Source organism: Malassezia globosa (assembly GCF_000181695.2).
Source record: "Malassezia globosa CBS 7966 chromosome Unknown mgl_sf_10.1, whole genome shotgun sequence".
Classification (NCBI taxonomy): domain Eukaryota; kingdom Fungi; phylum Basidiomycota; class Malasseziomycetes; order Malasseziales; family Malasseziaceae; genus Malassezia; species Malassezia globosa.
In genome coordinates, this window is record NW_001849861.1 from 89,855 (window position 1) to 113,373 (window position 23,519).

General features: G+C 50.6%; 12 protein-coding genes across 12 annotated transcripts; 9 read left to right on the top strand and 3 right to left on the bottom strand.

Moving 5' to 3' along the window:
* Window positions 1-25: 25 nt before the first annotated feature.
* MGL_3605 (uncharacterized protein) lies at window positions 26-2,208 on the top strand (the record flags this gene model as incomplete). The annotated part of the gene is made up of 2 exons (XM_001729086.1): window positions 26-119; window positions 332-2,208. 2 exons carry the CDS (start codon window positions 26-28, stop codon window positions 2,206-2,208), a joined length of 1,971 nt encoding a protein of 656 aa, XP_001729138.1.
* Window positions 2,209-2,360: 152 nt separating this feature from the next.
* Window positions 2,361-3,233, top strand: MGL_3606 (uncharacterized protein; the record flags this gene model as incomplete). The annotated part of the gene is made up of 3 exons (XM_001729087.1): window positions 2,361-3,030; window positions 3,063-3,091; window positions 3,120-3,233. 3 exons carry the CDS (start codon window positions 2,361-2,363, stop codon window positions 3,231-3,233), a joined length of 813 nt encoding a protein of 270 aa, XP_001729139.1.
* An 861-nt stretch (window positions 3,234-4,094) lies between these two features.
* MGL_3607 (uncharacterized protein) lies at window positions 4,095-5,762 on the top strand (the record flags this gene model as incomplete). Its single annotated transcript, XM_001729088.1, has 1 exon — window positions 4,095-5,762. The coding sequence occupies one exon, from the start codon at window positions 4,095-4,097 to the stop codon at window positions 5,760-5,762; it is 1,668 nt and encodes a 555-aa protein (XP_001729140.1).
* Window positions 5,763-6,257: 495 nt separating this feature from the next.
* On the top strand, window positions 6,258-7,129 carry MGL_3608 (uncharacterized protein; the record flags this gene model as incomplete). The annotated part of the gene is made up of 3 exons (XM_001729089.1): window positions 6,258-6,626; window positions 6,722-6,985; window positions 7,019-7,129. The coding sequence occupies 3 exons, from the start codon at window positions 6,258-6,260 to the stop codon at window positions 7,127-7,129; spliced, it is 744 nt and encodes a 247-aa protein (XP_001729141.1).
* Window positions 7,130-7,500: 371 nt separating this feature from the next.
* On the top strand, window positions 7,501-9,003 carry MGL_3609 (uncharacterized protein; the record flags this gene model as incomplete). Its single annotated transcript, XM_001729090.1, has 1 exon — window positions 7,501-9,003. The coding sequence occupies one exon, from the start codon at window positions 7,501-7,503 to the stop codon at window positions 9,001-9,003; it is 1,503 nt and encodes a 500-aa protein (XP_001729142.1).
* A 2,187-nt stretch (window positions 9,004-11,190) lies between these two features.
* MGL_3610 (uncharacterized protein) lies at window positions 11,191-12,363 on the top strand (the record flags this gene model as incomplete). Its single annotated transcript, XM_001729091.1, has 1 exon — window positions 11,191-12,363. One exon carries the CDS (start codon window positions 11,191-11,193, stop codon window positions 12,361-12,363), a length of 1,173 nt encoding a protein of 390 aa, XP_001729143.1.
* Window positions 12,364-13,012: 649 nt separating this feature from the next.
* On the top strand, window positions 13,013-14,744 carry MGL_3611 (uncharacterized protein; the record flags this gene model as incomplete). Its single annotated transcript, XM_001729092.1, has 4 exons — window positions 13,013-13,454; window positions 13,540-14,389; window positions 14,421-14,483; window positions 14,522-14,744. The coding sequence occupies 4 exons, from the start codon at window positions 13,013-13,015 to the stop codon at window positions 14,742-14,744; spliced, it is 1,578 nt and encodes a 525-aa protein (XP_001729144.1).
* A 124-nt stretch (window positions 14,745-14,868) lies between these two features.
* MGL_3612 (uncharacterized protein) lies at window positions 14,869-15,408 on the bottom strand (the record flags this gene model as incomplete). The annotated part of the gene is made up of 1 exon (XM_001729093.1): window positions 14,869-15,408. The coding sequence occupies one exon, from the start codon at window positions 15,406-15,408 to the stop codon at window positions 14,869-14,871; it is 540 nt and encodes a 179-aa protein (XP_001729145.1).
* Window positions 15,409-15,816: 408 nt separating this feature from the next.
* Window positions 15,817-17,892, top strand: MGL_3613 (uncharacterized protein; the record flags this gene model as incomplete). The annotated part of the gene is made up of 1 exon (XM_001729094.1): window positions 15,817-17,892. The coding sequence occupies one exon, from the start codon at window positions 15,817-15,819 to the stop codon at window positions 17,890-17,892; it is 2,076 nt and encodes a 691-aa protein (XP_001729146.1).
* A 389-nt stretch (window positions 17,893-18,281) lies between these two features.
* MGL_3614 (uncharacterized protein) lies at window positions 18,282-19,683 on the bottom strand (the record flags this gene model as incomplete). The annotated part of the gene is made up of 5 exons (XM_001729095.1): window positions 18,282-18,348; window positions 18,382-18,455; window positions 18,491-18,620; window positions 18,656-18,732; window positions 18,796-19,683. The coding sequence occupies 5 exons, from the start codon at window positions 19,681-19,683 to the stop codon at window positions 18,282-18,284; spliced, it is 1,236 nt and encodes a 411-aa protein (XP_001729147.1).
* A 352-nt stretch (window positions 19,684-20,035) lies between these two features.
* Window positions 20,036-20,721, top strand: MGL_3615 (uncharacterized protein; the record flags this gene model as incomplete). Its single annotated transcript, XM_001729096.1, has 3 exons — window positions 20,036-20,153; window positions 20,187-20,634; window positions 20,655-20,721. 3 exons carry the CDS (start codon window positions 20,036-20,038, stop codon window positions 20,719-20,721), a joined length of 633 nt encoding a protein of 210 aa, XP_001729148.1.
* Window positions 20,722-20,875: 154 nt separating this feature from the next.
* MGL_3616 (uncharacterized protein) lies at window positions 20,876-23,068 on the bottom strand (the record flags this gene model as incomplete). The annotated part of the gene is made up of 1 exon (XM_001729097.1): window positions 20,876-23,068. The coding sequence occupies one exon, from the start codon at window positions 23,066-23,068 to the stop codon at window positions 20,876-20,878; it is 2,193 nt and encodes a 730-aa protein (XP_001729149.1).
* Between the last annotated feature and the right edge of the window lie 451 nt (window positions 23,069-23,519).

Consider the following 23,519-nt stretch of genomic DNA (forward strand, 5'->3'; position numbering starts at 1 on the left):
CAGGACGATACCAGTGCTGTAAAGCATGTGTACGTACCGGTGGAATGGACGACAACTCACACACGAAACAGCGTTCGGAGGCACAGGAAGCTCATTTTCCTTCGGCTCATCCGCGCAGAGTGCGTAAATATGTTGCGCCGCTAACAACTTTCTAGGCACGGCGAATAAACCCACATTCTCCTTCGGAACGCAAAGTACGTGTTTGTGGATATCGCTAGTGATCGGTCTATCTTACAACAACCAGATACAGGGCAGCAAAACGCAGGATCTTCGGGCATCAGTTCATCAACTGCGCCGTCCTTCTCGTTTGGAAACTCGTCCTCATCGGCAGGCACAACAGCTGACCAGAAGCCACCCGCCTTTTCTTTTGGTGGCTCAACGACGCCAGCTGCCCAACCACCAGCTAATTTGTTCGGGTCCAAACCGTCTGCAACTTCTGCACCTTCTTCAGGGCTTTTCGGTCAAGCCCCAAAGCCCGCTGAATCATCCAGCTCTGCCCCTTCGCAGCCATCGACTGGTTTGTTTGGTTCAGCCAAACCTAAAGATGAGACCAAACCTGTTGCTTTCTCATTTGGTGGAAAACCGGCATCTTCAGGAGGCTTTAGCTTTGGAAACCCCGTAAACTCTAACGCGTCTTCTACCAACACAGCCGCTGAGAATACGACATCCTCAGGCGGAGGGTTTTCCTTCGGCGCAAAATCTACGGATAACACTGCACCAAAGCCAGGTGGTTTTTCATTCGGCTCAAAACCTGCAGATAACAATGTTCCCAAGCCGGGTGGGTTTTCGTTCGGCACACAGCCTGTCGACAATAATGCGCCTAAGCCGGGTGGGTTTTCATTCGGCTCAAAACCAACTGAAAACAACAGCCAGTCCTCTGATCCGTCGAAGCCCAGCGGTTTCTCATTCGGGAACAAGCCAGCTGATGGCAACAGCAACTCCAGCACCACGACCTCTACGACACAAAACTCATCGGAAGTACCTAAAGGCACTGGTTTTTCTTTTGCCACCAAGCCCGCAGACTCGACCAGCTCGTCCAAGTCGACGGGCTTCTCATTAGGAACCCAACCGGCGGCTGCCACAAACAACACACAATCGGAAGCCCCGAAGTCCACCGGCTTCTCGTTCGGAACCAAGCCTTCAGAATTAAAACCGGAGGATAAAAAGGATGATGCCAAGCCAGCAGGTTCTCTTTTTGGCGGCAACAGAACGACTGACAGCTCTTCTGCTACAAGCAAACCTGCTGAAAGTGGTGGCCTCTTTGGTAAGCCGCCAAGTAGTAATACATCATCCATTGGTGGCTTTTCGTTTGGTAAATCAGCGGAAGCGAACAAGCCCGATACATCCTCTACATCAGCGGCAGCAACAGCAACCAATGCTGCTGGTCCCAAGCCAGTATCTGCGGCACCTGTATCAGCCCCATCTCTTCTTCGGGGAAAAAGCATGGAAGATATTGTGAAAATGTGGCAAGATGAACTCGATGCCTCAATAAAAGAATTTAGTCAACAGGCCGGCGAAGTGGCCGCTTATGATCGGGTCCTATTGAAAGGAGGGGATGAAATTAGCAAACTCGTTACACAAATCACACAAGCGGAGGAGCGGCAGTCGGGTATTGACCAAACGTTGGACTATGTGGAGCAACAGCAAGCAGAACTTAATGCTCTGATGGACACGTATGAACAGCAACGGAAAGACTTGCTCCAAGCGAGTGGTGCACAAACACATGGGCGAATGGATATGGGCGTCGCAGATGTGGAACGAGAAAAGGCCTATCAACTCGCCGAAAGCCTTAATACCCAGCTTGACGATATGTCGCGAAATCTTGTTTTGATGATTGATGAGGTCAATCAAATGTCAGCGCCCACAAGTGCACGACAAGGCTCATCCAGAGATACTACTGATGCAAACCCGGAATCGCTTGGCCCCCTTCGTGTTGGCTCAACAGATATTTTGGCTGGTCATGAAGATCCCATCATGCAAATCTCAGCCATCCTCAATGCGCATTTCAGCAGTCTCAAGTGGATTGACGAACATACTTCGTCCCTGCGCGATCGTCTTGAAGCTCTGCGCCGTGGACAGACGGAAAAGGCACTTATCCATGATACATTGCGCTCCAGCGTTGGTCCAGACTCGCCACGGAGCTCTACACCAAGCCGTTCACTTCGCGAGAGTAGCACGGCGCCTCGATCTCGATTCCTGGGCGTATAGGCCGAGTTCCATAGGAGTAAGGATTTGGTCACGTGATTCTAAGGCGTCGTAAGCGCTTATCGCGTGGGCATAGGTAGCAAGCAAGACACAGTGAGTTGGACGGCCGCGGCAACGCGTACAAACGACTAGTGACTGGTACATCATCTTGTATCATGTATGCATACCCTGGTCAGACCTGGAGCTCGAGGCCCCAAGCCGATTGTGTCTCATCACAAACTAATGTGTTTGACATGCATGCACCTGAAAGAAGACCCGTAGATGCATTCGACGGTGCGCGGCAACACACTCAACAGCCCATTGTCACAGGCACATCAGTGTTAGGCCTCACGTACAAGGACGGCGTAATGCTTGCAACAGATACACTTGCATCGTATGGATCTCTTGCACGCTTTATGAATATTCAGCGTCTAGCTCAGTTCGGCGAGCGTGTCGTCATTGGTGCTAGTGGCGACATGAGTGACTGGCAAAATATCCGGCACTCGTTAACCAAGTTAATGGAGAAAGAAGAGATGGAAAGCGATGGGCACACTCTCACACCTGCACAGATGTATGCTTATCTTTCGCGCACTATGTATGAGCGGCGGTCGAAACTTGACCCGTACTGGAATGCACTTGTTCTGGGCGGGTTTGATACGAAAACCAATGCACCGTTCCTTGGCTATGTCGACCTGCTCGGCACGACGTATCAGAGTAGTACAATCGCTACAGGGTTCGGTCTACACTTGGCACAGCCAATGCTGCGCAAGGCGGTAGAAGGACGCGAAACACATCTGACGGAAAATGATGCTCGAGCCATTTTAGAGGAATGCATGCGTGTGCTATGTACGTTCAAAACAGATGACTTACATATTTAGTTTATCGCGATGCGCGCAGTTTAAACAGAGTGGGTACGATTTTCACTAACGACGCAGTTCCAAATCGCCAAAATTACAGCAGATGGTGCACATATTTCGGAACCGTATAGTGTACCAACACACTGGGGCTTCGCAGAGGGTCTGCGTGGTTACGGTCCTCAAACACAATAGATTTCTTCCATAAGCGGGTTCAATCGCGTTTACTTATGCGACTATATGAGAGAAGCTTCAACTCGATGCATGCATTAGAATGTTTTCCCTCACTTCTTGCTTGAGACGGCCTCCGTCTACAGTCATTGGGCTCAAGACACTATGCGGGCTGACTTGAACGGCTGTCAGGATGGTGCTGACTCATCGTCGACCTCCACCTAATGTAGACGCGTCGCGTGGTCCGGCCAATTGATCAGCCCAGCTCGTTCTACCAGACGGTAGGAATGCCCCCACACGCCTTCTCGACTCATATTATGATTCAGGTGCGCCCGCAATGTTTCTTTGCACTGCTTTTCCTCTTTTGCTACATCATAGAGCATGTTTATTCGCTTGTTCTGACGCCACAGCTTCTGTTGGAGGCGCCAAGGCCTAGCTCAAGTATAGTGACCAACGACGCTGGCAACCAAGCTGTAATCAGTGTTTCGTATCCCTCCACTTCAAGTGGCTTGAGCACACAGACTTTGTACCTTGTTCCTCTGGACCCCATTCGTGCATGGAATGAAGACCCACACATTCGAGTAATAACACATGGTGCGAAAGAAGCTATATTTTTGGATGATTATAGGCTCGCGCTGTTGATAAATACAACACTCTGTCAGCGCTTAATATATGATGACGACATCACGTCGGGGTGTGAGACGCCTATGCTTGTTTTCCCTGCACCCGTTGAAAATTTGAAGCAGGTCTCTACATCACAAACTACTGCTACACTCGTATTTTCTTCACGAGTGTATGAGGATGGTGACTTGAATACAGTTTCAAAGCACGACGCGAGTCCCGAAACAGCCCAGTGGAAGCGCACACAGGGTACGTAAACCATGCATGCAAGACTCACAAGCAACAGTGTATGATAATGCGATGGTCCGACATTGGGACCAGTGGATTGATCCTCGCAAAAGGACGCAGATCTTTGCTGTGGATATTCAGAAAAACGCACAATCAGGCAGCTGGTTTGTGACAAGCGCAATACGGAATTTGATGCAGCACACGAAACTTGAGTCGCCAGTTGGTCCCCTAGGAGATGCGACTGACTTCAGCGTTTCACGGAATTATGTTGTTTTCACAGCAAAAGACCCTGATGTGCCTCATTCTTGGCATACACGTCAGCAAATGTACCTGGTGCCCATCAACGGACGCGCGCCACCGCGTCGCATGAACATAAATGAAGGACGTGGATGGGCCGGTACGCCAGCGATATCACCCAACGAGGATGTCGTGGTATTCTTACAGCAGCACAAAGATGGGTTCGAAAGTGATCACAAGATCTTGCAAATGTACGACATTAACCAAGCTCGACAATCTGAAGTCCTGGCGGATTGGGACGTTTCCCCAACATCGCTCGTTTTTTCGCATGATGGACACACCCTATACGCTGTGGCGCCAGAGGACGAGCAGCGTAAGCTTTACGCTATTTCCGTACGTGGCAGAACATTGGAGCAACCAAGCGAGATGGTGTCCACGGGTTCTGTATCGTCGCCGATTCCGCTACGGAACGGAAATGTGCTTTATGTTTTATCGACTCTTCAAAGTCCCAATGATGTGTACATGCATATGTTAGGCAACAATGTGCGTCTCACAAACTTTTTGCATTGGTCCGAGTCGCACCGCCACATTGATCTGGGTCCCACGCCAGAGCGGTTTACATACAAAGGAGCAGATAATGTCACGATGCATGGATGGCTTATCAAGCCGCCATCGTTTGATGATGATGTTTGGAATGGACGTTCCTTCCCACTTGCCGTGTTAATCCATGGGGGGCCCGAAGGGGACTGGAGCAACGGATGGTCTACTCGTTGGAATCCTTTGGCATTCGCGGCAGCAGGATTCGTCGTGGCTACGCTCGACCCTTCTGGTTCAATTGGATTTGGTCAACGCCTCACGGATCGCATTCTTGAGCATTGGGGTGATCGTGCAAAAGACGATCTCCTCATGGGCGTGCGCCATGTGCTTGACATACAGCAGCTACACGTGGACCGCGATCGCATTGTCGCAGCAGGTGCAAGTTTTGGCGGGTACATGGTCAATTGGCTACAGGGCCATAATCATGATAAACTCTTTAAGGCGTTCGTGACGCATGATGGCATCTTCCATCTCACAGGCATGTATTACTCAACGGACGAACTATATTTCCCTGAATCGGAAATGGGAGGTACACCTTGGACTGCAACGGATCGTTATGAGGCTTTCAGTCCGCATCGCCTCGTACAACACTGGGAAACGCCTCATCTCATTGTGCACGGGGGCCGTGACTTTCGACTCAGTCCGGCGGAAGGCATCTCGGCCTTTCATGCTCTCCAGCGCCAAGGGATCCCTTCTCGTTTCCTCTTCTTCCCTGACGAGGGACACTGGGTGCTTGATCCGCGCAATTCACTCGACTGGCACATACATGTCCTGAATTGGCTCCGTCACTGGGTCAACCTACCACCTCTGGAGACAGAGAGAGCCGCAGGTAACCAACCAGGTGCCGCCCTCTTGCACTTCCAATTGTAGCACGTGATTTGTCAGTGGAAAGCCCTGGAGGTTAGTGTTGCGTAATCATCACAAGCTAGAATTTCAGGGCAGCAGCAATGGCAAAATAGCGACGCGCGTCCACAACGCGTCTACTTATCTGGCGAAAGATGCTGTATGTAGACAAATATCGACCGAAAGATTTGAGTGAGCTACATTACCATCCGCACTTGACGGAGCAAATTGAAAGCCTCGTACGTGTTCAACTTGGGTTGCTTAGGGCGCATACTGAAACCACAGGTCGCTTGCGAGGACGTTCCACATGTTCTTTTTTATGGACCGACCGGGGCGGGAAAGAAGACGCGGATCGCGTGTCTATTGAAAGCATTGTATGGACCTGGCGCACTCAAGGTATGTGTAGAAATCTATTTCTGTTTCAAAGAAACTGACATTTGCTAGCTTAAAGTGGACCAACGAGTTTTTCTAAACCCAAGCAAGCGCAAGATTGAAGTCAACTTGATCAGCAGTAACTACCATATGGAAATCACACCTAGTGATGCTGGTTCATATGACAGGCTCGTAATCCAGGACATATTAAAGGAAATTGCACAGACGCAGCAGGTGGACCAAAATGCTGCTCGTCGATTCAAAATGGTAGTCATCAATGAAGCAGACTCGCTTTCGCGCGACGCACAAGCGGCGCTACGTCGGACAATGGAAAAATACATGCGAAACATGCGCATGATTCTATGTGCAAACAGTACTTCTCGTATTATCGCTCCAATTCGTTCTCGTTGCTTGCTCTTGCGGGTTGGTGCACCAAGTGACGAGGACATGTCACGGGTCCTTCGTCATGTAGCGAAGCGTGAAAAGTTTCAGCTCCCTGATCGGATATCGAGTGAAATTGTACGCTATGCTGATGGAAATATGCGCAAGGCAATCCTGATTCTTGAGACGTTGCGAGTACAGTCGTATGTATTATTTTCTTATGTTGTGTTCAGAACTCATGCCATCGTATCAGACCTGACTTCTCTGGACCCGTTTCAATTGCCCAGCCTGACTGGCAAATGTATTGTGAACGCACTGCCGATATGATCGTGAGCGAGCAGACACCTGCCCGGCTCCTGGCAGTACGTGGTCGGCTGTATGAACTCCTTGTCCATGCAATACCGGCCGCCTTGATATTCAAGACTCTCACACACTACCTCGTTAAACGAGTTGATGAGACGCTTCGTGCAAGCTTGGTTGAAAAAGCAGCATTTTATGTACGTCGAAAGGAAGCTAACGATGTTTTTCAGGAACTGCGCAGTGCAACTGGAAACAAACCTATTTTTCACTTGGAAGCGTTCGTGGCCCAAGTCATGTTTCTTCAAAAGTCACTGTTGCTGGGGTTGGATATGCAAGACTAGGTAATTAGCAAGGTAGTTACGCTTCTTTCTCACGACATGAAGTTTTTCCCCCCTCAGATTAGTAGATCCTCGTATGCCATCCATCCTGACATTGTGAGTTGATAGAGATTTCTAGTTTCACTTGGCAGTATGCGTGCACGTGTGCCAAGAATCTGGGGTTACCACCCGATTTGCACATGCAAAATCTGACGCGCAACGTTATCTGACTGTACTTCGATGTTCCCCCGCACATTGATGCACAAAGCCAAACAGCACGTGATACAAAGACTGCACCGAAGACATGAGACGCAGCCGGGTATCTTTTTTTGGTGCACATTATGTGGTTCCATCACAGGGCGTGGCATCATGTATGCCGTCGAACGTTCCTTACGATGTCACGGCCTAGGCAAACATTTCGTAAAGATACCATCAATCCTTCTATCTTAGAAGTAGAATACGCCGTGCGTGGAGAAATCCCCACAAAAGCCGCGGAGTATGAGCGGCGCCTCGAGACAGGTGAAAAGCTCCCATTTGGATCTATCGTGTGGACGAACATCGGCAATCCACAACAACAGCCAATGCTAGGACAAGAACCTATCACTTTTTGGCGTCAAGTGGCTTCACTGACAGAGTATCCCCAGCTGTTAGACTTGCCAGCACATGTTCGTGATGCTACGTTCCCAACCGATACACAAGAGCGCGCGCGTCAATTGCTTGATGCCTTTGGAAGTGTTGGCGCCTATACGGCATCGAAAGGTGTGCCGCTGGTGCGTCAGCATGTTGCGGAATTCCTAGCAGCCCGTGATGGATTTGACGAAGACTTAGAAAACATCTATCTTACGGCTGGTGCGTCCGCGGGGATCTCGTTGCTATTCCAAGTGCTGTTTCGTGCGAAGAGAGATGGTATTCTGATACCTATCCCTCAATACCCGTTATACTCGGCGTCTGTATCGCTACTGGATTTAGTGCCAATGCACTACCATTTGAATGCAGAACAACATTGGGACCCGTCTATATCCAACATCAAGACACAGATCGACGAAGCACGTAAGAATGGCATTGAGCCGCGCGCTATTATTATGATCAATCCCGGAAATCCCACTGGTAACTGTATGACACGTGAGCAGATTGGCAATGTGATCAGGTTGGCTTACGAGGAGAGCTTGGCTATTTTTGCCGACGAAGTGTATCAAGAGAATATATACCAGAACCGGCGCCCGTTTGTCTCATTCCGCCAAGTACTTTTGGATCTTAAAAACAGCTCTGATGCCACAGAGCGTCATATTAGTGAGACCGTCGAGCTTGCATCGTTCCACAGTATCAGCAAGGGCATGGTGGGAGAATGCGGTCGACGTGGGGGATTTTTCGTTTTGAACAATTTTGACAGAGAAGTGGAAGGACAAATCAATAAGATTGCCAGTATTGCACTCTGTCCACCCGTGCAAGGCCAAATCGGAGTTGATTTGATGGTTCGTCCACCAAAGCCGGGTGATCCAAGTTACGAGCTTTGGAATTCGCAAATGCAGTCGATTTTCCAGACCCTCAATAAACGGTCAAAGCGAATTGCTGAAAGCTTAACCAAGCTCCCTGGTATTGAAGCAGACCCTGCTATGGGTGCTATGTACGTTTTTCCTCGTGTGCATCTTCCAAAGTCTGTGGCCGAAGAGGCGCAAAGAAATGGGAAAAAAGTAGATGAGTTCTACTGTCGTAAACTTCTGGATGAAACTGGTATTTGTGTGGTTCCTGGTTCTGGATTCGGCTATGAGCCAGAAGTGCTGGACGATGGATCGACATACTCATATTTCCGGACGACCGTTCTAGCGAAAGAGACTCAAGCTTTTATCGATCGTTTTACAGCATTCCACGTAGCCTGGATGAAAAAGCACAAAGATTGAGGACGACCAATCAGTGCAGATTTGAGAGGTTTGTTTTCACTTTCCATCCTGCCTGACCTGCCTCACACTGCATCGTCCCTCTTCAACAGATGCCGCGCCCTGCTTTTTAGCATTTGCAGATAAAGATTTTGCTCGATATGAATGTGTTTAGACATAGTGTCATTACATTGTCTTGCGCTGCGTGTTTTGATTGGTTGCATGGAATGCCCCCTACATATGCACGACAAATAGCTTGCAGGACACAGGGTTTGTGTAGCTGCACGAAGTGGAGAGACTAGGCGTAGACGCGTATGTCAAGTCGCACTCACGCAGGAGAGGAAAATGAACCCGTACGACGATATTCTTGTACGCCACATACTCTCACTCCTCTGCTCACAATTCTAGCCATGTCGCCATGTAATGCGAGTGCGACAAGTTCCTGGGGGAGAGAAATACCCACGCCACCCTCCTCAGGTGGCTCAGAAAGTGTGTTGCTTCAAGATAAGCAAGGCGCAGTGCGACTCCGTGCGGAGGAAAAAGAGCCGAAAGAAACATTACAGTCACTAATGGATCATTCTCAAGAGGACGCGCACCGTACAGATCTTCCACACCAAAAGAATGAACATCAACAAGTATTTTGTCGGCGTGATAGCCGCGTATTGACGCCTCCAAGCACGCGTGGAAGACGCATGTGTGATGTACTGTGTCGAGGTGGAGTTGCCGACAAGTACCATCGACAACGAATACGCCATATCAGGCACTTGAAGGACATGTCTGAGCCTCCTGCGTGGATGCTAGATGATTTGGAGTTGTATTCTCCCTCTTCGTCGCGAGACACGCTGAGAAACCAAGGTAATGTACCTACCTGCGCTCCACTACCTAGTGCTTCACGACCCATTCGCGATGCATCTCATAATCCATTCATTGAGGGCGGGCCCGCCGATGTTGGATTGTCAGGTCCGCATGGTCGCGGTCGTCTCAAGCATGCATCTGCGCGACCTCCTAAGGACCCAGACTCTACTATTTATGTCTTGTACGTAATAGAAATTGAGAAACTAACACTTCATTTTAGCCGCGGGCAGCGTGTCGTCTACACTGATACCGACAAGTCCAAGCATACGACTTCACCTTTGCATGATGACTGTGCGTCGCCGCCGCGTCCGCGCCTGCTTTTCCCCACGACGCATCGTCAGCATGCTCCCTATGTGATACCAGAGCGAAATGCCTCATCAGAGGATGACCTTTCTAATTCGATTGGAGGTTTGCCTTCAGGTGGTCTCTTTGCCGAAGAAATATGGGCCAGAGCTAAGGACTCATCAACTGAGCAACATGATCACACGCTTGGAGACTCTGACGCAAAATGGTTTGCCTCCAATACTCACTCACGATCAAGATTCGTACTACCCGCTAAGAACCGCGAGCTGCTCGCAAGACTGAATCATGTGAGCTGGGTGGACCATGAAGAGTGAACCAATGACTCGAACACGCCATTTTTCTTGTATAGAAATGTCCCTTTAGTGCCTGCCTAATGGCTGCCCTGTCCACCCTACCTGTGCCACTTACACACACACTCACTCTCTTTCTTTCTTTCTTTTCAAAGCCTATGTAACGTAATGGTTGTTTTCATTCGTTTGTCAATCCACTTAGAATTGTAATCGGTCTTCCGATCGGATCAACTCTAGTAACTTGAAGCGCATGCATTCTCCGCTCTTTCATCGTTTATAACCCCATCCTATCCTAAGATTCTTTTTGCGTCTGTCCATGTCTTTCCAGGCGACACGAGCAAAGCGAAGTGCTCGCACGGTATCATGGGTAACAGAAGCGGCACCGACAGATGACCAACCAGATATAATATATGCTGGACTTCATGGCTCCTCTTTGTGCGTCACACACAACGCCACTTCGGGACGTGGTTTGGTTGCAACGCGCCTGTGCGATAAAGGAGACACGTTGCTGGTCCATGACCCATTGATTCGCGTGTTGGGCACGTCGCATGCATCGCAGCGATGTCACACCTGTATAGCCGAAGCACCCACAAGAACCTGTCCGTCGTGTGGCTTCGCGCGCTATTGTGACTCTGCATGTGAGACAGCTGCTCGAATACAGCATCACGAAGAATGTCTCGCATTACAAAGATGGTTTCGAGAATGGAGTCCACACGAACCAGGTGCTGATGTTCGTGCGCTTGCGCGATTGCTATGGTTGCGCATGAGACATGCGTCTGACTGGTGGCGCCCTATAGCAGCGATGCAATCAAATCGGCAAAAGATGAGTGCCAGTGTACGTGATGAAGCAGCCACATTGGCATATCGCCTCGCTCGTTACATTGGCTCGGAACAAGACCTTCGTGCTCTTGGGCTTCCCAGTGCCGATGCTTTGATGGAGCTCGTATGTCAGCACGAAACAAACGCCTTCACGTTGGCGGATGCACATCTGAATCCTCTTGGCGTATGCATTGAACCAACATTCGCACTTATAAACCACTCTTGTGATCCAAATGCAGTTATTGTTTTTCCTGACCGCGTGCGTGGCATGCCAAGCAAGATGCATTTAGTGGCGATCCGAGCAATTAGTGCCGGTGAAGAGGTGCGAATATCGTACGTGGATGTGGCTTCGTGCCAAGCTGAACGGCAAGCAACATTGCTAGAGCGATACTGCTTTGCATGTGAATGCCGACTCTGCAAACGTATGGGCTGGCGCGACCCCCGCATGGCACTGTGGTGTCCCCAGCCGAAATGCACTGGTTGGGTAGTGTTTCAAAACGCAGCATCCTCTTGGACAGCCTGTACACAATGCGAACAAGTGCCGAACTACGTGGATACGCGTGCCCTAGATGCAGCACCTGCACTTGTGCGACATGTGCAACAAGCGATGTACGCGCAAGACGAAAGCGCGACCCTTCCATCGAGCTCCATCATTTGCGATACACTACGTCAGCTATGTACGCAGGCACTTCCATCGCATTATAGTGTGTGGCCATTGTTGTACGCAGCACATACACTGGCAATCGAGGCACACGCTTGGCATGACGCTGTGCAATGGACGATGCTCTTGTGCGTAGGAATGCAGGCGGGAGAAAGAACGTCGCAAAATGAGATTAGCACAGCTCTATACCCGGCTGGGCATCCACAGCGAGCCGTGTTGCTAGCTACGTTAGCTCGCCTTCTGTGTCAAGACGCGGTGTTGGGGCTTGATTCGCTTGTTCGTTCCGTCACACGCGCACTTGCATGGCCACCGATCCATCTCGATGCGCCTGACGCACGTGGCAGGTTGGCCCAGGCAGCGTTGGTCCAGGCTCTACAAGAGGCCATGGTGGCGTTTGGAAAAGAAACAGGCGGGGGTGCAATCGGTGCAGAGATCCGCGAGAGCCTTGGAGAATAAATAGAAAAAGATGGTCCATGTGCTATACCAATCGGCTTTGGGATGACGCGCCTCTCCCATCAGGCGGTGCTGCTGATGTGGTGGATCCATTTTTGCCGATATCTGCGAATCCCAGGTTGTCCATGGAATCTCGCTCCATGAGCTGGCTTAATAGGGTTAGACAATTTTGCATTTTCATCTCATGAATGCACGTACTGGTCCATGCGGCACTCAAGGTATGCCTTACTCAAATGGCGGCATGCTCCATTGTTGTTCTTGTTGACTTTCAGGCACATAAGATACTCTTGCATAGCGCCCTTGCATTCGCCTTGTGATATAAGCATGTCGCCTTCGTGTACGTACCATAGTGATCTAAAGGAAATGATCCTCGCTCAGGGGGAAGCACCTGAAACGATGAGAATGTCGGTGGCCGACCAAACGACATGACAACTAGGAAATCGGCTGAGACCGCGTCGCAAGTCCATTCCACTTTGTATCTGCACAAAACTCGAATTTCTGAAACTTGCTAATTTGGTGCGAACTTTTTCTGGGGAACCGAAATTGTGCCTATTTTGGGGGTGCTGGAATTCATGGGTCGCATCAGCAACAATCCGACGCGTAAATTCCCTGGCCACGAACGTGTGGTCGAAACACACGCGTCAGTTTCAACATGCCACGCAAAACGCGATCAGCGCCGCCTCTTGCGGGAGTCTTGGTACTTGATACTGGCGCTGCGAACATTCATATATCATGCAGTGAAGGGCATAAGGACGATGTATGCACTATGCCAAATGCAATTGCTCGCACACGACAAGGAGTCCGGCGGCAAATTCTGGTGGGCGACTGCATCGAGACAGAATGTCAGGATTATGGCGAACTGCAGCTGCGTTTACCGATGGACCGAGGCATGGTCGTTGACTGGGCAGCACAAAAATCAGTGTGGGACCGGGCACTCGCCAGGACACTGGGGTGCGGAAGCGACACGTTTGGCGCATTGCACGGACGATCGGTAATCATGACTGAGCCATATTTCGCCTTGCCTGAGCAACAAAAAGCATTTGATATGCTCATGTTCGAATGGTACGAAGCGGAATTGATATGGCGCACGATACGTACGTATGGAAAGCTCGCACCGACCTGGATAAGAGCAAGACAGGAAAGCCTTTCCACATGTGTACTAACAATGTTTATGTGTAGCTGCCCAGCTGGTGCCCTGGTCTTTAACACCACCAAGGCCTGAAGTTGTGCTAGTGGTGGATATTGGTCATAGCTACACACATGCTGTGCCTATTGTAAAAAATAAAGTGATCTGGGATGCAGTTCGCCGCCTTGATATTGGCGGCAAAGTACTTACGAGCCTACTCAAAGTCATGTTCTCATATCGCCAGTGGGACATGATGGATGAGACATACTTGACAGATAAAATGAAAATGGCGTCTTGCTTCGTGGCAGCATGTGCACGGGACAACGATCGGCGACGCAAGCCTATGCGCGGCACATCGCCCAGCAACTGGAGCTTCGAGCAATTGGTCGAATTATTCCATGACGGTGACGACGATCTCGATGCCGATGCACTCATCCAGCATTATGTTCTCCCGGACTATGCGACGCCAGAGGATGTCGCTGATCCTAATACCAAGTATGGCTACGTCCAAGCAGGGCCGCGTCTGCCAGTGACAACGACAACGACAACGACAACGCCAGTGCTGCCTGAAGACCAGCTCGATTCGTTTGTTGCTGACTTACATCCTCCGACCAAAGAGCAACGTGGCAATATTACTGTCCAGTCTGATCATCAAGTCTTATGTCTTGGGCAGGAACGATACCAACTATTTGAAACCTTTTTCGCACCTGACCGAATTGGTACGTGGGGCAGCTCTTGGAGCACTTACCGCTCGATGACGACAGGCTTAAACCAAGCGCCTTTACCAGAGCTCATTGCTTCGTCCATTCAACTTGTACAGGAAACAGATCTGCGCAACATGCTGTGGAGTCACATTGTGCTCGTCGGTGGCTCAGCTCGTGTGCCTGGCCTTCGTCGTCGCCTGTACGTGAAGGGAATTGCTAACATTCAACAGTCAACATGAACTACGGATGCTGGCTCCTGACGACGTCTCTGTGGGTGTCCATGTGTTTGAAGAGTGCGTCTTACACTTTGCATGTGCTTGCTCACCTTTAGTCCGATCGAGGCACCCGCGCGTGGAGCGCTCGCGCTTTGGAAGGAATCGACGACATCATCAGAAGCCCGCTCATTTCTTGCAGCCCACACCGTATCAAGGGATGCTTGGCTCCAAGCAGGCGGTAGCCAAGCTTCACCAGGCGAACGTGGTGGCACAGCACTATGTGATGCGCGCTTTGGCGGATGGAATGCTCCACGACCATCAGAAGTCGACGACGACTGAAACTCAAGTCCGCAACCGTCGCCACAGCAATACATAAACGCGCGGCCGTTGTAACCCTGTAGATTCATATAGCGTTCATGGGCACTCTAAGAAATCTGTGATTGGTTGAAAACTATAATCCCATTTAGCACACACCGCACTTGGCGATCTCAATGCGGCTGCGGGGCTTGCCACTCGAGGTGCCCTCGGCCTCGATAGCCTTGACGACGTTCATGCCATCAACAACCTCGCCGAAGACGACGTGCTTGCCGTCGAGCCAGCTCGTTACGACGGTTGTAATGAAGAACTGCGAACCGTTGGTGTTGGGGCCCGCGTTAGCCATCGATAGAAGACCAGGCTTCGAGTGCTTGAGCTGGAAGTTCTCATCGGCAAACTTTTGGCCGTAGATCGACTTGCCACCAGTGCCGTTCCCAGCCGTGAAGTCACCGCCCTGAAGCATGAAGTCGGGAATCACACGGTGGAAGTGCGAGCCAGCATAGCCAAAGCCCTTCTCGCCCGTGCAAAGAGCACGGAAGTTCGCGGCCGTCTTTGGCACAACATCATCGAAGAGCTTGAACTTGATTGTACCGAGAGGGGCTCCGTTCTTGGTAATGTCAAAGAAGACGTTCGACATATTGCGAGTAGAAGCTGAAAATTGGCGAACAGCAGAAGGAACAATGGCCATCCTGTATTAGGCGTGAGGAACACAAGGTCACACTTATGTACGTACACTGTTACTCAAGCGAGTTGTTTGTCGCTAAGAGTCGATGGGAGTGGGGTTTGTCGGTCCCTTTTATACGCCTTTTCCAGCGTATCCAATCATTGTCTGTGCGCTTGGATCGGTGTCATTCTACGGCCTTCGCCGAACGCCGTCCCTATTATTCACGTGGCCCACATCGGCCTAACGCCCTTGAGACGTCGGCCATCCATCCCATTAGCGTTCTCCAGCTGCTGCCAATCTTGGCCTATGCTGACATAAACCAACAGTGGCAGGGAGCTCTTGCTGCGAGCAAAAACAGTTCTCGATTCATTTCTCCCCGGCTCTTGAGAGCTAATCCAGTGTACATTTATCATAATTGGATCTTTCAGTCGCATGCCTCTCGGTCGTGCGACCAAGTTTGGTTCTCAAGCTGCTCAGGATAGTGCATCTCACCTGAGCAGCAGCCCTACGAGCGAACCAGTCTCTCATGTCAGCACGTCGCCACAGTCACATTTGCTCTCGCAAACCCAGTCTCAAGCCCAGAGCCCGAGTGCTATCTCCCCGTCGCACTCCCAGCCCCAATCACTGCCACCTTCTAGCTCAGCGCAGCCTGTGAATGTACCACGGTGGCCATCGGGTGTACCCACATCTCACGGCCCATCACGTGTTGAGCATACGAACTCACGCAAACACTTGAGTCGCGAACACAGCACAAACTTTTCTTCCTCGCTCCGGAGGCAGCGAAGCAACTCTCGAAGCGCTAGCAAGTCATCTTTCACAATCGACACTCTACGCCCTGATGAAATACGATCTGCTATCGCCGTACTTGGATCTTACTTCCCACGTGAGGAGACTCCTAGCTCCTCCCAACTGAGTGCGCGAGTTGATCGCGCGCCTCATCTTACGTTAGGTGTGTTCGTTTCATTGCCACCGCCTATGGTGGCTGGGCCTTTATCAGTGTCGGGTGACTTGAGGCGCCGTCTCATTGGCGTTCTGAGTGCCACGGCAGCACCAGCGCATATCATGCAGAGCATGTATGGTCACAGTCAGTCATCACTGGCTCGAGTCGTTTGCATTCAAGACTTCGGGGTTGAGCAAGGTTATCGGCACCAGCGCATTGGGTCGCGATTGCTCTCTGAATTTATCCGGCGCTTACAAGTGCCAGAGTATGGGAGTGCGCCGCATCAACAAGAATACGAAATTGTTTCTGTCGTTTGTCCGATGAAAAGGCGCTCGTTTTTCGAGGAGTTTGGCTTCCGCTTCCACTCTTTCAGCTATGAATCGCGAGCTATGGACCCGTGGATCGAAATGCGTCGCCATGTTTCTGGACATGTGCTCCCTAGTTTAGATACATCATTTGCACAAGAAGATTGGGCAGACCAGCACTCTTTGTTGTCAGCCATAAGTTCACCAGCAACACAGGGACTTTCATTCAACACAACACGGGCAGACATGGCCGCACTATCACTGTCTACGTCAAGTGAACGCGGCTTGAACACACGTCCGGCAAGTCCTCTTCCGTTTGGCGCCATGTCTTTCTCACCCGCGAACATGTCGCCGCTTGACACGACGTCTGCAACCTCTAACGAACAGAGCATATCATTTTTGCTGCACAAGGCACACATTGGTGACGGAGCAGCGCGCGACTTGGGCCTTGCTCCCCCCTTATCCGCCCGACCTCAGCCAAAGCGAAATCCCGGCAAAGCGTTTGAGGCCATTTTCGGTGAGGCAATGGCGAGCAAAACATTTTCGGAAACTTTTCAAACAGCTCTCAAGTCACGTATTGTGGATTTCAAGTACGGCCTGAATTTGTATCCTCTACTGTGCCCCAATGAAGCTTGTGATTGCACGCTCGTTGCGCGTAAATCAGCGGAATGGACTATGCGTGAGACCGGACCATTGACCGACACGGTGGCCTCTATAAAAGGCGAAGACACTTCCTCACATGTTGACAATCCCGAGGTTGCCCATGCGCCTTGGGCAATTGCTATGAGCCAAGCGTGCACAGAGTCTACCGCGACGATTGGACCAGTGCGAGGATTCTGGCATGTGCCCAACCCTATGGGATTTGACAATGTGACCTTCACACGCAACATGGAATGGACCGTTCCAAGCCCAACAACGCCGCTACCGACATCCATGGCGCGTACTTCATCCTCATCTAATCAACATTCACGACGACGCGATTCGCGAAACAGCATGTCTACGTTGCGGCAGACGCTTCGCATGCATGAAGCTCCTCAACGTGAAAGTTCTGACTCGGCCGTCCCAGATATGCCCGATGATTGTCATTGGGACGTTACACCTGGTGAGGTTCGAACCATCAAGTACATTATGTGTCCCGATTGTGGTTGTGGCCCGCTTGGTTTTTCGATTTTACCCAGAGGAACCACAGAAGAATCACAGCAATCGGTGATGCAAAACAATGACTGCTATTTAGCAGTATTTCGTGTTAGATACTACGTATAGAGAAAGTCGAATTCGTTTCCTTCCTTTAAGTGGTCATTGGAACTCAGTACAAGCTCGGCAGCTGGAAACATGTTACACAAGAATGCCATGGATGAACATCGTTGGATTAGTACATATTGAATAGATTTGCACTCTCTCATAACAAGATCGGGCGCATGGTCTAGTGGTATGATTCTTCTTTAGGGCATAGCTTCGGGCTACTCCTACATAGAAGAGGTCCCGGGTTCAATTCCCGGTGCGCCCCGGAGGATTCACTTTTTGCCATTACATGACTATATCACGTGACACATACATGTGAATGAAGAATCCGTGCATGGGAGCGTCTGACGAACTCGTGGCATGGCTTGCACGCTATAAAGTAACTCAACGGTGCATACATGTCTACATAATTATTCTTCTTTTCCATGGTCATCTTCACCTTCCTCGCGCGTGTCGCCGTAGACGCCGTTAATTGCACTTAGCCGGTTAGATCAAATATGTGCAACGCACCGGTATAGGATTCGCCACATAAGGGCATACCAGAACAAATTAAGAAGAAGGAGTAAGAAGAGCGGAGCAAATACCTGCGAACCAGTGAGTCAAAACATCGTCCACTTACATGGCACTGCATCCACCAAACGAGCCAATGACCCTGGGATGGATGGAATGTTCGCGCATAAGCAGGAATCTTGGTATAGTCAGCATAGACGGAGTAAAGAGTGAGAGCGCTCAGGAAAATTCGGAAATAGCTGATGCCGGTGAGCTAATCGGCATGTATACGTACGACCAGACCACCATAAAGACTGAGTAAACCGCTGCTGCAGCCATATTTTTGTTAAGATAATTCAGCATTTTTGAGAGCTAGGTCTTGTTAGTCAAGTAATGGCGCGTTTGGAAGTCTAGCAGGCATGTTAGCAAACGTACAGCAAGCCATGTGTCCGGAATATCCATGCAGACAAACACGGTAGTGCCGATCATGGACAAGTTGATGAAATACGACCATCCAATCAACCAGAGCGTCACTAAATGGTGTGCAACAAGCTCGTAATAATCTTTACGGGGACGCTCAAGACCCAAAAGCATTACGAATGCTTGTTGAAGCCAATAACTGGCCTGAAGCAAGTAATATAGCTTAAGCTCAGGGCGCATTTGCCAATGCGGGTATTGGTACCAAAGATGGTCAAGGTTGTACCACCAACTATCCTGGAATGCCATAACGTACAGACCAAAAATACTCATCACTCCCCAGTAAGTTAATGCATAGCCCTGTTCGGCGAAGCGCACACACTTGTTTTCAGTTTTTAGGTTCCAGCGCGCAGCCAGAGGCTTGAAGATGTGACCCGTAATGACCTGGCGGAGAAAGCTAAAAACAATAATGTAGAACCCCATGAAACAAACATCGAGCCAACCTTTACCGTAGCGCAATAACTTGGGCTCATTTGGAAAGAGCTTCGCATGTGTCGACCGGAAAAAGTCTCGCAAGGCAGTAGTAACAGGGTTGTCCAGAGAGTAGGAAGGTGTAGGGCCGTATATCGGGTTCTGTGCAAGACGCAAGACAACCTCGGACTCCGGGATTCGGTATGATAGCGTTAAGAAAGGTTGGAATGGGTTCACACTGAATGGCAGCGCATATTCAAACATCATGTAGCCAAGAACAAAGATCAACGCAATCTTGGCAGCTGATGCAGGATACACTAGCCACCTCATTGTCACAATGTCCTTGAGCAAGCTATTTGCATGTTTCACTCCGTTCCGTTTCTTTTCCAGATCTGCGCGCGTTTCTGCAGCCTGGTTCACAGCTGCGGCTGACATGTTGATGTGGGACCAACGTATCGTTGTAGTTTGAACTCAATTCTCGAGGCACTGTGTGTCGTGTATGCGTAAGCATGCATTAATTATTCGCGCAATGTTGGCGGGTGCTCGAAGGAAATTCTTTCGTTCGCTGCGTGTGGATATCCTTGTGTCATTTTGGATCGGGCGCCCTGATCTGTGAGTGCCGACGAGCCAAGATTGTTGTCTCGTTCGATTGTACATTCGCTACGAAAAAAAAATTATTCTGGCGACAACACGTTTAGGAGACAAGCGGGGAAGTGAACTGGCGGCAGGCATCTGGACGGATAGATTTCGACAAGTTCGGAGCAGGAGCTGCTGCTAGGTGATGGTGATGGAATCACCCCAAAAACCACCTGGACCGCCACCGCGTCCGCCGCCGTCACTCCGGCAGCGGACGCAGTCGCAAGAGGCCAGAATGCCTAAGCCGATCGACGAATCACAACTGTCGCGTACGTATATGAGTTTGCACTGACTAGATGCAGCGAAAGAGCGATATGTATTGAGTCAGCGACGTGAAGTGGACCGGGTGCTTTTAAGGGCCTTCCGCATGAATCCCTACGACGTGCTGGACCTTACACAGGATGCTGATGACAAGTCCATCCAAAAAGCCTATCGAAAAAAAAGTCTGCTGATTCATCCAGATAAGATGGCTGACGACCAGGCACGCGCCGAAGAAGCATTTGATCTCCTCAAAAAATCACTGGATCATCTACTCGACGCCGATCGACGCAAATTACTTGATGAGACTGTTGTGAGTGCGCGGTGCCTTGCATTACGGGAGCTAGGTCTCCCAATGACACTTACACCCGAAGAGATTGAGTTGGAGAAAGTGCCTGGTGGACGCTTGGATCAGCTTGCTCCTTCTTTTGATGACCGGATCAAGATCTTTGTGAAGGATATTGTGTTGGACGAAGAGCTGAAAAAACGAAAGTATGTATTGTTTTGTTCAGAAAGGATGTGGACGAGTGGCGCTTACACGATACGCTGCAGAGCAGTCCAGCAGAAGCAAGAAGCTGAGATTGATGCCGCTAAACAACGCGAAGAGGCGGAGACAGAGCGCAAGCGACGTGCTGAAATCGATACGGCTTGGGAGGAGTCGCGCGAAGACCGTGTCCAAGGCTGGCGCTCGTTTCAGCGGGGTACGAAACGAAAGAAAAAAGGGCCGACCGTGCTAGGGTAGCAAGCAGAGTCTGCCCAGTTCTCTGTGAGCACGGCGTATGCCATTTGAGGTGACGCAAGTGGGTTCCGGCTGGACCAAATAATATATGGCGTTCCTATCGCTGCTGGCTGTACATGTGCGCAAGACGAGCCAGAGCATCTCTGTAGCATGGTAAATATGTATCAAAAGCATCCGACTTGACCTTGTGTTTGTGCATGTGATCAAAGTGTCCCGCTTCACGTAGCATGCGCTTAAAGTGGTACACTTCCTGTTCTTCAACAAGACTCCAAGCATCACCAGCACGTCCAGCACGAGCTGTGCGGCCAACACGATGTACGTATTTAGCCATATCAACGGGACATCATAGGAAATTACATGTCGAACGTGAGGCAAATCGATACCGCGCGCGATTAGATCTGAGCACACAAGCAGGTCGATATGACCATGCTGAAAATCCCGCAGAAGCTGAATTCTTTCGCCCGTTCCCAGATCCGACGAATAGAATCGGACTTGGAGCGCCGGCGTGTTTGTGTGCCGCGACCATGCCTCTTCAAAAAAGGCCACGAGACGGACCAGCCGGTTGGCCGTCTCGACGCTCTTCGTGAAACACAGAGCGTGACGTAAGGGCTCCGTATCTGCGCTTGGGGTATGAAGCAAGTGTAAAAGATATAGTACTTTTTGGCTCGTCGGTGCCACGAGCATGTGCTGCTGCAAACCAGCAGGTAAGGCAAAGTGCTGCTCGTGTACGAGTCCCTGGCCGTCGGAGATGCCAGGATCCCGGACACGGATAAATTGTGGCTGCCGGAGACGCAGCGCACCGACCTTGGCTGGATCTCGTGTGAGTGTTGCAGAGAATAATAGTTTTTGCACACTGGCTTGAGGCACTTGCATGTCATCACGAGTCCATGTATGATTGTGCTCCTGACCCGCCTCCTCCCACAAAGACGGCGGTGCACACGTACCCGAGTGAGGACGTGGCTCTAGTGCGTCGAGCAATGTGGGTACCCACTGTTGAAATGATTGACCTAAAAGGCGGTCAGCTTCATCAATTACAAGGTAACGTAGATGCTCTAGAGTAAAGCCACGCGTGCCTCGAAGATGATCGACCAGACGACCAGGCGTTGCAATCAAGATATCAGTGGGACTCCGATTCACATCGCTGTCGGAACGCACCAGCTGATCTTGCTCGTGTCGGAAACTGTGGTTACCTGTGATCATCGCGTAGCGAAGTCCGCTACCTTTCCCGACGGCTTCTAGCACATCGCGGACCTGCACAGCCAAGTCGCGCGTCGGCACCAGAATCAGCGCGCGGAGTTGAGGGATCGTCCGCTTGTGTAGAACCTCGATAATCGGCACGACATATGCAAGTGTTTTGCCGCTGCCTGTTGGTGCTGAGATGCACAGGTCTCGAGGCGGTGCGTAGGGCAAGTACAAGTGATGGGCGTGGACATCGCGAAGGAGGGCAGGAATCACAGCCCCTTGGACGGCGAACCACTCACGAATGCCAAGCTGTTCAAGCTGCCTGTGAACAGGTGGACTAAGACGCACGCCGTGCGTATTTGGGGTATCTAGTGCCAGCGTGTTGGTCGTGGCGACATCAGTGGGTCGAAGGAGTGCCTCGGGAATTCCCTGGAGCGCGAGCAGATCACTGTTGGGATCCGTAGTCTGTTGAGGCCGTGGGAACCGATACAGGTAACTCGATGAAGAGTGTGCTGCTGTCGATGTTGATCCATCTTCGGGCTTGTCAGATGCATCCTTTTGTAATGGGTCGGCATGAATGTCATCTGGTAATGAACTTTCTCTCTTGCCCAAATCATGATGAACAATTGTGTCTGTGTCAATATCAGCAGTGGGAACACTGAGATCTTGCTCTGCGTCGGTGCTGTCCTCTCTTTCGTTCTCGCTTGCGTCACTAGCATCATTATCGCCCTCTTCGCTGCCATCTTCTCCCTGGTCACCTTGTCCTACTACTTCTGCGCTTGATTCTTCTTCTATTTTGTCGCGCTTTCGGCACTTATACAGCTTCCCGTCATTCGACACGGCAAGCCGCTTTTTCTTGCCTTCTCCGAAGGGTTTGGGACCCGCATGCCTGCGAGCTTTGCGCCTGCCCTTTTTAGCCTTTAAATATCGCTGTTTGGCCTTAGTTTTGGGCTTTCCTTCTGGCCCACCTTGTGGTGGCACACTCGCTTGTACTACCTGGCTCATGTACGCCCTCTTCTTTCGGTCAAACGTGCGGTCAGTACGTTCCTTGACTCAAAGATCCTAAAAGAGGACAAGTTTTGTGCTATTCCCCATCCTTGGCTTGGTGGAGGACATTGCTCTCAATGGGACCCCAGTCGCGCGCCGAGAGGGTAGAATGAATGCTACCGACGCAATCTCATCGCTGACTCAGCACTGCTGCCATGTTCTTCTGACAAGCACCATATCTATCCCATACACAAGTCGTTTCTTGGGCACCATGTCGTCGAGCGCATCACACGTAATGAGCAACCGAGAGTTTGAGGCGTTTATGAAGGAGAGAAAACTCCAGGCTTACAAGAAATGTGACCCAATTGTGCAAGGTACGCACGGCCTCGCGCTTGTACTAAGACATGGTTGAGAATTTGTGGAGTGCTCGCGGAACCGCTTGTTTTCCGTCGCTTGGGCTTGTCGGGAT